The sequence below is a fragment of the Gymnodraco acuticeps genome, unplaced genomic scaffold, assembly GCF_902827175.1.
Source record: "Gymnodraco acuticeps unplaced genomic scaffold, fGymAcu1.1, whole genome shotgun sequence".
Classification (NCBI taxonomy): Eukaryota; Metazoa; Chordata; class Actinopteri; order Perciformes; family Bathydraconidae; genus Gymnodraco; species Gymnodraco acuticeps.
Window position 1 is genome coordinate 615,922 of NW_022992276.1, and position 17,205 is coordinate 633,126.

General features: G+C 44.0%; 1 protein-coding gene across 1 annotated transcript in view; it reads left to right on the top strand.

Moving 5' to 3' along the window:
• hs6st1a (heparan sulfate 6-O-sulfotransferase 1a) overlaps positions 1–13,758 on the top strand; it is a 51,586-nt gene extending 37,828 nt beyond the window's left edge. Inside the window, 3 exon segments of the mRNA XM_034207359.1 lie at positions 4,327–4,549; positions 7,447–7,695; positions 9,548–13,758. Coding sequence (XP_034063250.1) covers positions 4,327–4,549; positions 7,447–7,695; positions 9,548–9,889 — 814 coding nt within the window. The 3' untranslated portion in view covers positions 9,890–13,758.
• The last annotated feature ends 3,447 nt before the right edge of the window (positions 13,759–17,205 follow it).

Sequence of the window (17,205 nt, forward strand, 5' to 3'; positions counted from 1 at the left end):
CAGCCTCAAACCACTTCATTTGTTGTGATCCTGTTGCATATAAAGAAAGCTTTCAAAAACACTTTTAATTTGCACGAGATTCTAACTGGAATTGGTAAACCAAGCATGTCAAATTGTAGACCTAACCCTCACTAATCATTCTCCTGCTTTTAACCTTTCAAGAACACTAACTAAAAACAATTAAAACCTCACCATTCCTCCCTTTGTGGTGCACCCTCCAGGACATTCATTACTCCAGGGCTCTGGCTTGAGATTTTAACAAAACCAACTCCTGAAGGGGAGAACACGTTGTAATCAGGCAGAGGCACACCTACAGGGGGAGGCGAGAATAAGAGATGGGCTGAGAGAAGAAAAACGACAGAAAGGGAAAGATTTCAACAGAAAGAGAAGAGAGGTTAAAGAGAAGGTGGAGGTTGTACAAGTGGTGATTTGTGACCCACAGGAAAGAGGCAAAGGGGCGGGCTCATTTACCCCGGCCTCTGAGGGACCGTAACAGGCGCTGTGTGTTTCCTCTAGATAATCCACAGCTAGTGAGTACATTTAAAACCCTCAGAAGCTGCTCATTTTAGGGTTGAAGCTGCTGATGCTTATTTGTTATCCTATGACCATTATAATACCAAACATGGTCATGAATTACAAGTATCCAGTGTTTCTATCAATAATTGTTCTCTTGGCAACACGGAAACGTTACGAGTGTTCCATTCTCACTTATTTACAGAGCGTTTACACACAGATGTGCACTGGAGATGGGTAGAAAACAAGGGTCAGAAAGCCCTCTTAAAATATGCAAAAGAGAAATGAATGCAAGATTAATTTGTTTTCCTCTTCTTGTTTTTTTTTGCTTTTAGTCAACCTTACCCCCTAATCCCACCAGGAGCGTCTGCGCTGCGGCTGCGGCGTTTTTAGCGATCGCGGCCACTAGTCAATGGGTGCTATTCCACCAGACCCGCTGCGCCGCGGCTCGAAGCGTCCCAGAAGCTCCTCGCCGCAAGGAATTTCTAAAATATAGGATGAATCCTATTTTTGACGCGGCGCAGCGCAGGCAGGAAGTGGAACGTTCATCCGGCCCAGGCCCATCCCCCAAATAAACTCGTGTTTAAATCAACAACAACTGCGAGGCTGCACACACGACGCTCCGCTTCCGCAACGTTTTGAAACGCGCCTGGTGGGTTATGACGCAGGAGGAGGTCGCAGCGCGGCGCAGACGCTTCCGGTGGGATCAGGGGGTTACAGCTCCAGCTCCATCCCGCTCTTACAGACTTCGTTTTTAATCATGATAAAAAAAGAACAGAACTGAGAGAGAAAGTGAGATATAAAGAACAAAAATGTATTTGTATTTGTTCAGTCCGAATCCCACAGTGGTATCAGCTTTATCACACCTCTCCCTGCCAAACACTCGCTTTTTTATCAGCCTGCTTTAAACACCAGGATAAATCTCCCCGATTAGTTGACATGGTTGACTCCTGATAAATGCATTTGGAGTGTTTTGCGAGGGAGTATTTTTCCATTTGATAACAAAAAAGGCATACAGGGGAAATTCAGTATCACACGTAGTCTGCAAAAGGGCCCGTCAAGCTGATGCTCCCAGACTGCAACATCCCGCACTCAGCCGGAGGATGATGTGCTAAAATCTCAACACTGAGAGATTGTGCGCGGCGTGTTAGCTTTGAAGTTAATTTGACGAGTGCACGTATGCTTCAACTAAAAAGCAATAACACCTGTGAAGAAAAAAGTGCTATCCCCACAGAGGCTGTGTGTGTGTGTGTGTGTGTGTGTGTGTGTGTGTGTGTGTGTGTGTGTGTGTGTGTGTGTGTGTGTGTGTGTGTGTGTGTGTGTGTGTGTGTGTGTGTGTGTGTGTGTGTGTGTGTGTGTGTGTGTGTGTGTGTGTGTGTGTGTGTGTGTGTGTGTGTGTGTGTGTGTGTGTGTGTGTGTGTGTGTGTGTGTGTGTGTGTGTGTGAACATCATTACCTCAGGATCCGAGTACAGGGGCAGACCTCATTAGGCTTTAAGGCGAGAAAGTCTCCACGGCACCAGGTCTGCAGTCCGCCTGACCCAGCAGACACGACACCCCGTATACCATTTTGTGTGTGTGTTGTTTTGCGTGCATGTTATTTATTTATTTTCCTTGGTAATATGCCTGAACCTTCATTATAGCCGGAGCCATAACTTTGATAAATCACTTGGGCTCGGGGCCCTCACTGCTTTCACAGTATTAGAAAACTAATTGAAATTCTCTTCCGCCCCCTCTTCTCTCCCTCTGTCTTTCTCCCCCTTTCTTTTTTCCTCTCTGTTTTTCACCCTCTCCCTCGTTCTCTCCTCTCTGTAGCGAGGGCCAAACAGTACCGCGTTTTTTCAGTAGAATAGAAGCCAAGAGGGGTAAAATGTCATCACTGATTTAATAGGCGTAGTCTTACTCAGAAACACACACTCTCTCATGCACACACACACACACACACACACACACACACACACACACACACTACACATACACACACACACATACACACATACTGAACTCTGGGGAGTGTTAGGAATCCTGATAATGTCATCATAGGAATCTCCATAATGTACCCCGGTCTCCGGCAGGCTCCGGTTTGAGTGTTCCTCCTTCCTCCTCTGCTCTTGATTAGATCCGGGATGACATTTTGGGTTTAGGTTGATGAGATTTAGAGTTTTGATACTTGTTACTATGGCCGTGATCTCCCCGCTGTCCCAGGATTGAGGGTTTGTTTGGTTCATTGCCTGGGATCTCCCAGCTGCCACTGGATTTAGGGTTTAGTCGTTTCATTGTCCGTGATCCCCCTGCTGCTACTAGATTTGTTTCATTTGCAGGGATCGCTCAGTGCTGCAGATAAATTCAGGGTGTGTTTTTTTTTTGTTGCATCGAATCTCCCAGATGACATTTTGTTTTGGGGTTGGATTGTTTTATTGTTCAGTGTCTGCTTGTCACTGCTGGATTTAAAGTTTGTATTGTGCATCTCTCAGCTGTTGCTAGATGTATGGGTTAGTTGTTTTGTTGTCCAGGATCTCCCTGTCGCCACTGACTGAATTTCGTGGGGCTTTAGCCACTTTGTTTTAATATCCAGACACTGTTGCTGTTTGTGTGACACTTGGGGCTTTGTGTCCACCCGGCAACCCCTCCTCTCTCACTGGGTGAGCTTTGTAGTGTGAAGCCAAAGATTTAGCGATGGAAGCAGAGAGTCTGTGTGTATATGTGAGGCGGCTTGTGTGGACCGGGTGATTTCATGGAGTCCTGTCAGCACACAAAATTCTCTCTGCAAACATTCTTCTGATGTGATGCAAGCCCAGGAGAGGAGCACAGCGTGCCTGTGTGTGTTTTCCACCAGTTTCCCAGACAGATCTATACCATCACGGCCCGACACACTGCAGGCACATAGCCACACATAAACATGCACACACACACACACACAAGTTGCATGTGAGCATGGTTAATGAGGATGTGTTGATTGATTAGACTGCAGTAATTAGCTGGAGTGTGAAGGCCTGGAAAGGTCCTCGCTCTGGTGGGAGTGTCCCCTCTGGAGAGACATTGAACTGTGCTATGCACCATTACGTTACACACACACACAAGCAGACGCACATCACATAAACGGTCCCATCCATATCACAGATGCGGGATGAGTCATGTCTCACAGGCCGACCTAATACTTTGTGCGAGAGGAAGGATGTGTGTGTTTGTCAGAGTCTGAGACATAAGGATGTTTGCAGCTTGGAGATGTGTGTTTCAGAGCGAGATGTGCTTGTGCCAGCAGTTTCCTTTCCTGCACTGTGTGGCCCAACACTGACCTCACAAATCAACTCTCTCCATCACTTCCTCCGCCTCCTCATTTGAAGCTTGACTTCCTGTCAGCTGACCAGATTTCCTTTGTGCATCACAGAGCTGTTTCTTATAAATACTAATAATATGGTATTGGTATGGCAGCCTCAGTCTGTAGCCTTCCTCTCACTGAGTTCAGTGGATGCTGACTGAACTGCTGCAGTAAAGCATTGTAAACAGTGCCACCACATGGCCAGCTGGGGAACTACATACAATGCAGTTTTTCTTTAAAGAATGATCATTACACCTAAGCTTTTAACTCATCTTTTTCACTTGTTCTGAGCAAGAGAGAAATGACTCATTCGCAAAAAGCAACAAAAAAAACACAATCAAATTAGCACATGAGGTTGTTTTTAAAGGTTGTTACTGCCGTTCTTTATTATTGTTCTCACTTGTTTATTGATTGATCAAGCTTGTATCAAAAAAATATTCGGTGCAAGAAAGGCAATTTGTTAATATTGATCGTTTTTCTCTTTTCCACCCAACAGGAAGTTCTACTACATCACTCTACTGAGGGACCCGGTGTCTCGATACCTCAGCGAGTGGCGGCATGTGCAGCGGGGCGCCACGTGGAAGACCTCGCTGCACATGTGCGATGGACGGACCCCCACGCCTGAGGAGCTGCCCTCCTGCTACGAGGGCTCTGATTGGTCGGGCTGTACCCTGCAGCAGTTCATGGACTGTCCCTACAACCTGGCCAACAACAGACAGGTACGAGGAGAAGCTGACATCCAATGATTTATCACTAAATAAGACACACGATAAGCTGCCAAAGATGGAAGTGTTGCGGGTTGTCACTTTAACAGTCCTCTGAATGGGCGTGTGTAAAAGAATGCTACAGAGACGGTCACAAATCCTAAGCCACATCAAAATGCTTTTTGGCTACTCTGGGCCTTTTGTGCTTTACTGCAAACACTGAAAGAGCAGCTGATTTGACGATGGCATTTATCAAAGCCACCTAGCCGACCAGCATCTCTGCATCCGACCCAGCTTCTCTCAAGTCGGGTTAATCATCAATAAAAACATTTGCAGCTTCTATTAAAGGTGGGGTAGGTAATTTTGGAGAAACCAGCTCGAGTGCGCTAGAATTAGAAAATACACAGCCGGAAAAAATCTGCCACTTCCTTACAGAGCCCCTCCTCCAACACACACGAACACGCACATGACCAATGAGGGCACAAGATAAGTTTGTGCACAGATGGAAGGCTGACAGGCAGGTAGGCCATCCAGTTATTTTAGCCGGGCCGGCTCAGATGATTGGTCGTACTTTTCACACTACGGCTTCCACAGATGACATTTTTTTTATGGATCTTTTTGTCAAAGCACTTCAGATATCCATTCCTATCGGGATGTTAAGAGCATTCCATGGAATATAACAAAGTGTATCCCGAGCCGGTTTCTCAAACTTACCTACCCCACCTTTAAATCAGCCCATTGAAAGAAAAAGAAGAAACACAGGGAATACAATTCTGCAGATGAATAAAATAAAATGTTTTAATTGTCTGGAAAACGTGTGCATCTATTTAATCATTTAAAGAGCAACTTGCAGGTATTTTTTTTAATTACATTTATGCTTAACCTTGCCTGAAAATTACAATTACAAAATGTTAATGCAGGATTTGATATGTTTTACAAGACATAAGGGCAGGAATTCAGAGGGAAAGGAGCCGTTTTGAGCTCTGCTACTTTTTTTTTAACGTCAAACGCGTCATATTACGTCACATGGGGGAGCAACTTTCTCGGACTCGTTCTCTGCCCAATCCGCGGTAGTAGTTTGTAGTTGGTTTGAGCGGTTGTGATTTAGTGAGCTGGTATTTTTTCGATAATTTTACATTGCATTTCACCATTTGTAATCATGGTGAGCTTGTGTTTGTGCAGGTTGCACAAACTCGAGCCTGTCAGGACATCGAGTCCACAGTTTCCCTCACGGGAAAAGGACCGGAGCTAGCGTTCGGTCCTGGGTGCGTTTTGCATCCACCTCCCTGCAGCACATACTCTCCACAGCTTTATCAGGAAACCGTATTACAACTCTCTCCCCCCCTTCGCTGCACTCTCTCTCTCCCCTCCGGTACACGGCACCGTAAGACGTAGTGTGGAGTTGCATTAGGTAACGCTGTGGTGGCTGTACTGCTCCAGCCGTCTCCTTTGTGTTTGTTTGTTTCCCCCTGTCTGTGTTGTTTCCGTGGGCGTGGTGGCTGTCACTCCTGGCTCCCGGCTCAACCTCCACTCACCTGCTGCAATCAGCTGTGCACCCTCCCCGACTACACACCTGCTTTCCATCAAGCCATTTACAACGGCATATCAACGGAGGCTCCACAACCTTTCTCCGCCAGATCGTCAAGTATCAGCCGTATCTCGCGTCTCCCCTCCGGTACACAGCACCGTAAGACGTAGTGTGGAGTTACATTAGGTAACGCGAGATACGGCTGATACTTGCGCATTAGTTTCTGTTATGGATCAGTATCAACAGTCCTGCCAGTAACGTTACTATATTATCAATACTACTTTAGTTATAGCCTGATATATGATTGCTAACTTTACAATGTAAACTGACGTTAGCTAACATTAACTGTAGCTAACGCCGGTCACTCACCAATACAGCTGCTCTGTTCTCCACTGGTTCTCCACACACCAAAGCTCCATTTCTCTCCGATGGCCGTTATTTTTTCTAATCCTTGGCTGCTCCTGGTCTCTTGGACGCATAGCAGGCTCATAAGTATAATCATATACATTCGAATATATATTTTCAACCTCTTCTGTGTCAAAACTAGCATTATGATCCATGTTTATTCATACGTTAGACCGGCCGCTCTCCCCCATGTTACGTCACACGCGGGGGCTTTTTTATGCGGAAGTGAAAATGTCTTACTAAAACGACGCCAGATGTCACTGTAGTGTATATTTCTGTATATTTTTTTGAAAATCTAGTGTATTCATCATTTTCCTACACATTTATTCACTGGTGTCTCTAACCTGCAAGTTGCTCTTTAAGATCGACCCACTATTGATTTCTTCAAAAATAATATTGATTTAATTTTTTTCCCTAATTCAAGAACATGTGAAAGATATAAGATGAGTTGCCGACATTTGAGCGGGCCTAATGTCTCTAGCTCTCGTGCACACACACACACACACACACACACACACACACACACACACACACACACACACACACACATACACACACTTCCTCAAACTCATATTCTTTTCTGATGGCTTTCTCAGACTCCCTCCATAAAGTGTTGGCCAGCTTATCTCACCTGAGCCTGAGGCTACCGTTATTGAGTTTTTCATGGCTTATAAATGACACACACACACACACACACACACACACACACACACACACACACACACACACACACACACACACACACACACACACACACACACACACACACACACACACACACACTTACTTACTTACTTGAGGCATTCTGGTGTACTCTTGTGAATCCAGATCAGTATGCAATCCCTACTCCTGCATTGTAACACAACGGCTCCAGAATACACTCAGTGATGAATTGATGTCTCATATTTGAAGCAATTCTTTAACACTTTAATCCTCTGATTTCGATAATCTCCTTTACTTTCTATTCATCCGTCTAAAGGTTCGTATGCTGGCGGACCTGAGCCTCGTCGGCTGCTACAACATGTCCACAGTTCCAGAGAAGAAGAGGGCCCAGCTCCTCCTGGAGTCAGCCAAGAAGAACCTAAGAGACATGTCCTTCTTTGGTCTGACGGAGTACCAGAGGAAAACCCAGTTCCTGTTTGAACGGACCTTCAGGTTACGCTTCATCAGGCCTTTCATGCAGTACAACAGCACCCGGGCAGCAGGGGTGGACCTGGACAACACTACAGTAAGTGCTGCGGAGAGCTCTGTAGGCAGGAAGTGACAGATTATAAGAGACATAAGAGAATGTCCGCTGCAGGAAGTCACTTTGTAGGACTTTGAGGTTATTTTTTAAAAGGTACTTTTCTTTATTTGAGAATTTCCTTTTTATGCTACTTTTATTTTCTATAGGACATTTCAAAGAGAAATACTTTACATATTTACAAGTTGCTATACATTATAGCTATTGTAAGTTTATAGAATACAATGCATTGTTTAAGATGAAACCAGTGGCTCCAAACCTTATTGGATCATCACTCCCTCCAAAAAATGTTGGGAACCAGTTGGGTAGTTTTGCCGAAAACTGGGAACCACTAGGATTAAACTAGCAGACCAAGTTCTTATATACAGTACAAGTAGTCATATATTGCTGTGAAATGACTTTCCCCATCAAAAAAAAAAAAAACAGCAGCTTCAAACACGTTTTTTACACTTTGATTGGTCCAGTGTGGGAGTTCTTAGACTCAATTCCCTCCAGTACACAGCAGACTGGTGATTTATACATCAAAACCAGTTGGGAGGAGAGAAAATAAAATATGCCCCTCTGACAGAGGCTGTGGAAAGATGGATATTATCACAAAAGGTGGAAAATATCCCATGGTGAAACTGACGGGTAGAGGAGGCTGTGTGGCATTTTGAGTGAAAGTTAGGTTTAAAATAGCTTATATCTAAAGGCCCCGCATGAAGTTGTGACAGAATTGAATTATTTCTATTTTTTTTTAAAAAGGAAAATAATTGCATCAGCAGGTGATGATAAGAATATTTACTTTTCACCCTTTTGCAAAGCTGCTGAAAGCCCATTCATACCTTTTTGTGGCGTCAAGTTCCCAGAGAGCGGTTTCTGATTGAATCTGTTTTTGTGATGAAGTCTTTGTGCGAGTGGAGCTCAGCATCATCCTCCTGGCTTTGTTCCGGTGTCCCCTCATCTCTAATTTTCTAAAACTGATTCACTCTTCCCTTTGTTGACGCACACATTGCTCACAAATGATATCCAGCACTCCATCTCAGTTTTCAAAGGGATTCTCTTAATTAAACACATTTCCCCCTCCATGTTAAATCCACACACACACAGCAGATGATACGAGCCATTAAATCCAGCTGGTTTTTTACAACATCAAACATTTCAACATTTCTGTTATCTTGCTCCACATATTGCCAACACACTTTTTATTCTCAGTTCCCTCTCGTGTTCAAAGTCCAATAAAGCTTTTGTACAAATGTCAGGTCATAGGGCGTTATCCACCGCAGGAACTTTCACATAAAGTTCATTAAATGATTTCACGCCAAGTCCCTAAAGTAGGATGTCACTGGCCAGGTTGGATGTGTTTTCTTCTCTGGGAAGATTCATTAATATGGGCCAGATTGTCTAGTGTGGAGACAGGAAACTCTACATGTTTTTATCACTCAAACTTTGGAGTCACGCCAAAATGATACAAAGAATAACACATAAATATGTTGTTTGAAAGGCTGCTATTCATTTCTAATCCATCATGTGTCCAGAGTAAAGTTGTTTCAGTTCCACTTACAAATAGCTTTACCGTAACCCTTTCTCTCACTTTTCTTTATGTTCTTCTATGACAACATTCCTTTTAGTTGTATCTTGTTAACAGTGTCTTGACATCAGCTCAGACATCACTAAATACTGTAAACCCGGTATCTTTAATGATTTAAAAACCTAAGCAGTCGCCCCCAAGTTCTGATCCATTGTGAATCGTCATGGCTTCTGTTCTGCGTTACCATTTTGACCTTATTTCTTCTACATCTTCTTTTGTTCTTCTCTGCCTTTAACGCAAACATTTCCTCTGCTCCCTCCCCTTTAGGTCCAGCGTATCGAGGAGCTGAACGAGCTGGACATGGAGCTGTACGACTACGCCAGGGATCTGTTCCAGCAGCGCTACCAGTACACCCGGCAGCAAGAGAGGCGGCAGCAGCGCATCAAGAACCACCTGCAGCAGAGCCACCAGGGCCTGGGCCTGGGCGTCAGCCTGTGGCCCTCCCACGGCCGGCAGAGCTCCGTGTCCACACAGGAAGAGGGGGAGGGAGAGGGGGAGAAGGAGAAGGAGGAGAGGGGGGAGGGCGGCGAAGAGGGAGGCAGGACGGAGGAGGCGGGCAGCAGGCTCCCCACTGAGGACTACATGAACCAGATCATCAACCGCTGGTAGCAGCAGAATGAGAACACAGACATGCATATGTAATGTGAAATACACACACACACACACACACACACACACACACACACACACACACACACACACACACATACATATATATACACACACACACACACAGAGTGGCGCCTGCATCAAAAGACCCAATTGACTGACTTTACTGGAGAGTTGGGATGCGGGAGTGAGAGTCACAGTGGTTGCTATGGAGACCTGGGCTTGGTCGATTGCATCAGCTCACATTATTGAGGTTCGCCCAGTTGTTATAAGCACCCGCTTGCCCTTCTCCTCTCCCCCCCCCCCCCCCCCTCTGAGTTTCTCCGTCTCTCCCATCATCATTACTGACTGAGCGGAGGAGAGATATTTTTCAAAGTTGCTGACAACCGAATATCTCGACCATCCTTCCCGCGTCCTCATCCTCCTCCTGTATTCCTCTTGTTCTCTGTGGCCTAATATGGAGCATGAGAAAATCAAATTAAAGTCTGTGAATTCCCACACACTCTCGCTAAAAGACCAGTCTATCTCCCGGATGCTCCAGTTTCCAAAGAACTGGGGAAAGTGTAAAAGTATGCTAATGGCTGAGCTGAACAAAGAGTGGGAGTACATGAGACTGAACCTGAAAGGAAGAAAGGAGCAAAGAGAAGTCGGACTGAGTTGTGTAATAAAGCTTTCTGCTTAAAAAAATAATCAGCCATTTTACCCATGAACACGCTTTGGTCATGAAATAATGACATCCTCATATTAGGATGATTTTATTTGTATTTTTCCTTTTTGCTTATGCTTTTTTTAATGCAGAATTGTAATAACACTGAGACCAATATTGCTGCCTAAAGAAAAGTGATTCCTTTATTTCTTTATTTTTATTGGTTTTATAAGTCAAAGCTAATAGATCGGATTGATGTACAATGGACCATAGCCATTACTGAAGCCTTGCATTTTAGGGGGGGTTCGGGGGGGGGGGGGGGGGGGGGGAAGTTGCCTGTTTCTTTTGTTAAAGGTTCCCAAAGCTCCTGTCGCTTAACAAGTTCATTATTTCTTCCTTTCTCTCCCTTTTTTTCCGGATCTCAGTCCTGCAGAGAATGACAGCCAATTACAGTCAGATCTCACATAGGTGTGTAGAAATCGAAGAAGGGGGGGGGGGAAGCGAGTCTGCGGCAGGTTGTTGCCAGGAGCCGTGCTGTATGAGCGGCAGGCGCTTTGGAAACCTTAACTCAGACAAATGCTCCAGATGGGAGTTGTGGAACTACCGGTCACCATGGCAATGTGAGCCCTTAATACAGTGGGTGGCATTTACACTTTCTCTGGGTTTTTCTTTTCCTTACCAAGAGCTGCGTTGTAAAAAATCGGCTATCTCAAACAAACAAGCCTCCTCCCCACCTCCTGAAAGGGCACATGTAGCCGCGGTGACCTGCAGTTCGTTAGCGACCCGTTTAGTTTTACCCTGAAGAACGCACGGGGTGAGGTAGCAGTGCCTCTATGTACTGGGATCATAGTCAACATTATTTTTTGCCTGATGTTACGTCTGCATTATACTACAGTGATTTCTCTGACTACTCGTGTGTCTGCGCGGATGAGTGTGTTTCTGTGTGTGTGTAAATAGTATGTACAGTATGCCTTTGATTGGCGTATGTGTATGCCTTTGTAAATAGTGTGCCTGACTGAGAGGGGATGCCTGATGACTTGTGAATGACTGGTTCCATGACCAATTATCTTGCTTTTTTTTTTGATGGAGGGCAGGGCAACAAAGTCCCTCGACTATCGCAGTGATGCAAGCCAATAATACCCCCTCTCATCCTTTCTTTAACATTTTCCTTCCCCCTTTTTCTTGTCTTCTCCCCATGACGTAGTTACACATGAGGACTGTATCGCTATAACTATCTAAAATACTAATTTACGTTTAAAAAAATCTGCCAGTGTGACACGTCTTTACCCTTGAATGCAAAATCTACAAGTAGTGTTGGGTTACGACAACCTGCTCTGCCAGTGGCTCCAAATTCTGTAACCCAATCAGGAATTTTGACTTGAGCTTGTTATTCACGTTTCTTTTCTTATGAACTTGGTTCTCGCTTGTCACAAACACTAAACTCTTAACCTAACAAATCTCTTATTGAATATTTCATTTCCTGCTGCACTGTAGTAAACCTGAATGTAGCTTTCGCCGTTTGTAAAGCCAAACATCGCCGACCCATTTTTGTAGCATTCCCAACAAAAAAAGGTGCAAATCAAAATGTTATGTTTTCCCTTTCTATTCAGCATCTGGTCAAATCTTCTAAGAAGTTTTTTTGAAAGAAAAACTTTTTGCCAAAGGTAAATTCAATATTTAAATCAAGTATTTTCACAGATTGTGAAATGACCTGAGCAGCTGACTTGGTGTACATTACAGTTTAGAGAAAATATTGGATTTTAATCATGGATTCACCCCAGGTTAACATTTGATCAGTCTGAAAAGAATTGGTTTGTACCTGCAGAGTGCTGAGATTTCAGATTATATTCAATAAATATTACATTTGTATTGGCCTGAACTAAACTTTTTGTAATGACAGAGAAACATTCCACCTCTGCTAATGGACTCTGTGGTTTTGTAGTTCAACAAAACCAACAGAAGGATTACTTTTCATTAGAGAATCTATCTGATTGTATCACGTTCATTTGTATTCTGTTTATCCTGTTTTCAGGTTGTAGGTGCAGCTTGTGTTTCTGCCAACTTAATGTGATAATAGATCTTTGAGTTTGAACTCATTCAAACTCTTAACCTGAGAATGTTCAATAAGGGATTTCGAAAGGTTTCTGATACATGAATACTGATTTCATAGTCCATCAAATGTTAATGAAGCCCATCCCAAATCAAAGCAATGAATCTGAGCAATAAGAGGGAACACCAAGGAGAAGAAGGTGGAGAAGAGAATGTAAAAGTGGGCAAGAGACGTGTCACAGCACGATATAATTAAACTGAATGTAGTCCATGCAGAGGGGCAAAGGGAGGATGCATGCTTTCTTGGTATAAGATAAATAACATGTCGCATCCTGTTCCTAACAATAGATGTTCTGAAGAAAGGAGAAACCAACAATTTAGCCGCAGACCACCCTTCTCAATACATTTAAACTAATCACCCTGGATCCTCTATTGTCTTTCCTTTTGATCAGCTCCTTTCAACAAATCATGTGAGGAGAGGAGGGTTGATACAAGGTATTGGGATGTGTCCAGGGTCAATATGCTGCTTTTTGTGTAGCCTTCAAAGTAACGCAAATGGTAATGGTAAGAGAGATGTCCCTTCTTTTGTTTGGTATTAACTTCCCCTGCATTGTATTCTTGAAACTGGAGACCTGAAAACACTGCAGCTCCAGGCATTTTGCCCACAACCTCTTTTTCAGAGTCAGTCTTGCGTTCGGGCTCCAAACCAATATCTGGCTCTGCATTAGTGGCCGAAGACAGAACACAAAAGTAATCTGCCTTCAGAGTGTTTTATTTTCAGCGCTCCAGTTTCGAGTGACCATCAGCCTTGAAGCAGTGCTCACAAATACTCCCAGTATCCCGAAACAAAAACCTTTCATTGAAATTATTCCAGGAATTGACGCTGTAAAGCTATACTCAAATATTTTACGTCTCATCACTATGTATATCTGATGTCTTAACAGCGTTTCCTTTGTGACAATGAAGCAACCCGGGTAACATCATCCTCTTTTTGTTTCTTTGTGTTTTTGTTTTTTTAAAGATGTGTTAAAAACGGTGTGATAGAGACTTGTTTTTTGGGATTGGTCTGCAGTTTGTCTCTGGCTCCTTCTGTATGCATCATTCTGGGTTTGTTTCTTATGATTGCAAAAATGAATCATCAAGCCACCAATTAAAAATATTTCATTTTTACAGACCTGACTGTGTGTTCTTGTTACTGCATATCATTAATGCTCTATGACTCTATTAAGCATGACAAACGTTTCCCCTTTGACTTTTTCTGGATGGATCATTCATCCAAGGTCCTGAATTTATAACGCTGCCACATATTCCTTTTAAAAATACTCACTTAGGGATCTTGTGTGTGCCCTCCAGGTTTCTGCACTTCCATCCACCGGCCAATCTATAACTAGAACATTTCTACCACTCGCCTACACTAACCACAGGACCATGACCCCATAAAGCAGCCTGCCCCCCCCCCCCCCCCACCCTAATGACACCCTCAGCCCTGTCAACAGTGATCTACCACCTAATTCAATCCGCAGACACTCTGGGCCTGCCTCACACACACGTATATGTACACAAACACACTCCTTCCTCTGCTGTGGTAGGTAGGCGTGAGGCGGGCAGGGGACAGAGACCGCGGGCCGGTATAAATATAATTCCCTGTCCTTGGCTGTGCACGCAGAGGAGAGGGGGCAGAGCTTCCTCCCCGTCTCATCAGCGGTGCGGTTGAGCTTCAACTTTGACCCCTTGAGGCCGGGCAGAAAAACAATTTTCCTGGATAGTGACAGGCGGAGGCAATGGGCTGAGGGGAGATCAGAGCGGGGAGACAGCACCGACAAGAGCAAGAGTGTAAGGGAGATGAGGAATCAGAGAGGGCCTTCATGTAAGACAGAAGGATGATTTTGTGTCTGAAGAGGGAATGAGAGTGAGCAGGAGAGAACGGGGAGGTTGTGCCGCCTCTCTGGCAGCTGGTTCATGGTGTGTTGGAGTGAACGCAGTCTTTAATCCTCCCATAGCTCTGGGTCGCTGTCATTTCAAGTGCAGCTGGACTAAACAAACAATTATGGCTCGGCTACTGCAAAGGGCTCTGCGGCTTTTGTCCGAGCGAACATGTGAGTGTTTGGGAGAAAGTGCTCTCTCCTGCAGAGGGAATCCAGCTCTGAGTGATTCAATGGGCTCTGGCTGCCGTCCATTATTAGGTCAAACTGGCTGCAACTCTTCATTGCCGGTCCCTATGCTTCTTTCATGCAAACAAAGAAGCTCTGGCATTATTATCGCCTATTTTCAGCATGGAATTCTGCAGATAAGTTAATACCAACTGCCTCCCTCATATGCATCAGTGCCAGGCTATTGTAGTTCTGGAGGATTGCCCTTTTGGCTCTGGTACTGGTCACCATGGAGTTTGGTCCTCTGTCTCTGGTTGAGTCATTTCCAGCAGTGGCAATGGGTTAGCCCTTCATCTGTAAATATACAATGTGGATAAATATCTATGCACAAACCATTTGCAGAGAATCAATACCATGTTTTGTCAAAAAGTAAATGCACAGGGCATCCAGAGAGTCCAGTGTGGGAGTAGCACATTTTTCCTTTGGCAATAAAACAAATACGATTAGATTGGACATGTGAGGCCATTGTCTGACCTTCCACTCTGGGTTTTAGCTAATCTCCCAGGTCAACACCAAATCATCCCTCATGATATTAAAGGATTGAAAAGAAGAATCCAGGAAGCTCCCAGGCTGCACTCTGCTTTGTATTCCGACTGACACCAGTGGGAGTCCAATCCGAGGAATCTCACAATCCCATTATGGTGAGTTTATTATGTTTGCGTGTGTGTGTGAGGAGCTTTGGCCCAGGAGCTCATAAAGAGATGATCCGCTTTAAATTTATTAATCCTTTACATAAAAGCCTTATAAATGAAGATGTTGGAGAAATGTAACAAACATTAGGTCAGGGCCTAAACAAAATGAAAAGCTGTCATAGGGACGGATACATTCCCTGTATCTATGCACACGAGCATATAAATGAAAGGCCTAAATGTTACTTTGCATAAAGAAAATGACTGATTCTAATTCAAAAACATGTTGCTTAGTAAGTGTTTGTAAATGTAATGTATAACAACCCAACCAAGGCTGTCCTCATCTCAATCTGTATTTATGATTTGAGCTCAGACCAGCCGAGTGTTTGGTGGCTGTAATGTGATGAATTAGCTTCATGTAGCTGACCCCCACTGACCCCTATTATACAGTCAGGGACACATTTAATTAGCGGCAACTCACGTGAAACGACAAAATGTATTAATATTAATGGAGGTTTAATTGAGGTCGTTTTGGTCCCCCGTCGAGGCTTTCAACCTCTAAAATGGCTGACGTGTGATAGTGCGAGGAGAGGGAGCCCACAGCCCGGGCTCGCCATTTTGTGTGTGACCCCGGAGAAGATGACAAACCATCTCCCATAATTCATCTGAAGATGTCACCCATCGTTGACAGATGAACCAGGGCGTGTGTGTGTGTGTGTGTGTGTGTGTGTGTGTGTGTGTGTGTGTGTGTGTGTGTGTGTGTGTGTGTGTGTGTGTGTGTGTGTGTGTGTGTGTGTGTGTGTGGTGTGTGTGTGTGTGTGTGTGTGTGTGTGTGTGTGGTGTGTGTGTGTGTGTGTGTGATGTGTGTGTGTGTGTGTGTGTGTGGTGTGTGTGTGTGTGTGTGTGTGTGTGTGTGTGTGTGTGTGTGTGTGTGTGTGTGTGTGTGTGTGTGTGTGTGTGTGGCACTATACTTGGAAGGGTTCTCTACCAGTGGGGACGTTTTGGCCTGTCTTCATAGGGGTACAATTACGATTTTAGTGTTAGATTGTGTGTGTGTGTGTGTGTGTGTGTGTGTGCGTGTGTGTGCATGCATCAACATGTGTGAGGTGTCGTGGGCGAGGGCACTTCAAAGTGAAGGTCAAATCCAGCAGGATAATTAATGTCGCTCCTTTTCATATAATGTTAAATCAAACTCTGGAACTGCTCCCTCTGTAGGATCAGCTGTCAAATTTAATTTAGGCTGCAGAGCGAGTAAATGAAAAAAGCAAGACCCATGTCTCCACACACTGGGACAGTGTCTCTTTAGCTTTCATCTTCTTTTATCAGGACCGCACAACAGGTGGACATGTTTAAACAACGTGCCCCAAAGAGAATCAGCCCATCTTAAGAGCAATTCAAGGTTATATTATGAAATGTTGGACCCCAGGAGCCTTTTGCAAAATGAGAGGGAATCAGGTTTCTCTTATTTTATATTACCAAATCACAAACACTGTGAACCAAAACAGCTTTGGCTTATTCTTAATACAGGATTTTTTGTCATGGCTGTCACACCATGTAAACAGGAAACCTCATTGACATATTTAAATGAATATGTGCGATTTTCTTAAATGAAGTACCACCATGTTATGGATCAACTTAACAGTGTCTGGTATACAATTATGGTTGGAGCCCTAAACATAATACCACATGTACAGGAAATGAAATAGAACTTTCTCACCTACCTCTTTTTAAAAAGCAAATCCCTCCAAAAATTGTATTCATATAATTACATCTATAAAATTATTTCGCTCAGCTTTAATATTTAAGTTCATATTATGTTTAATTTCTGATTTTGTCATATAA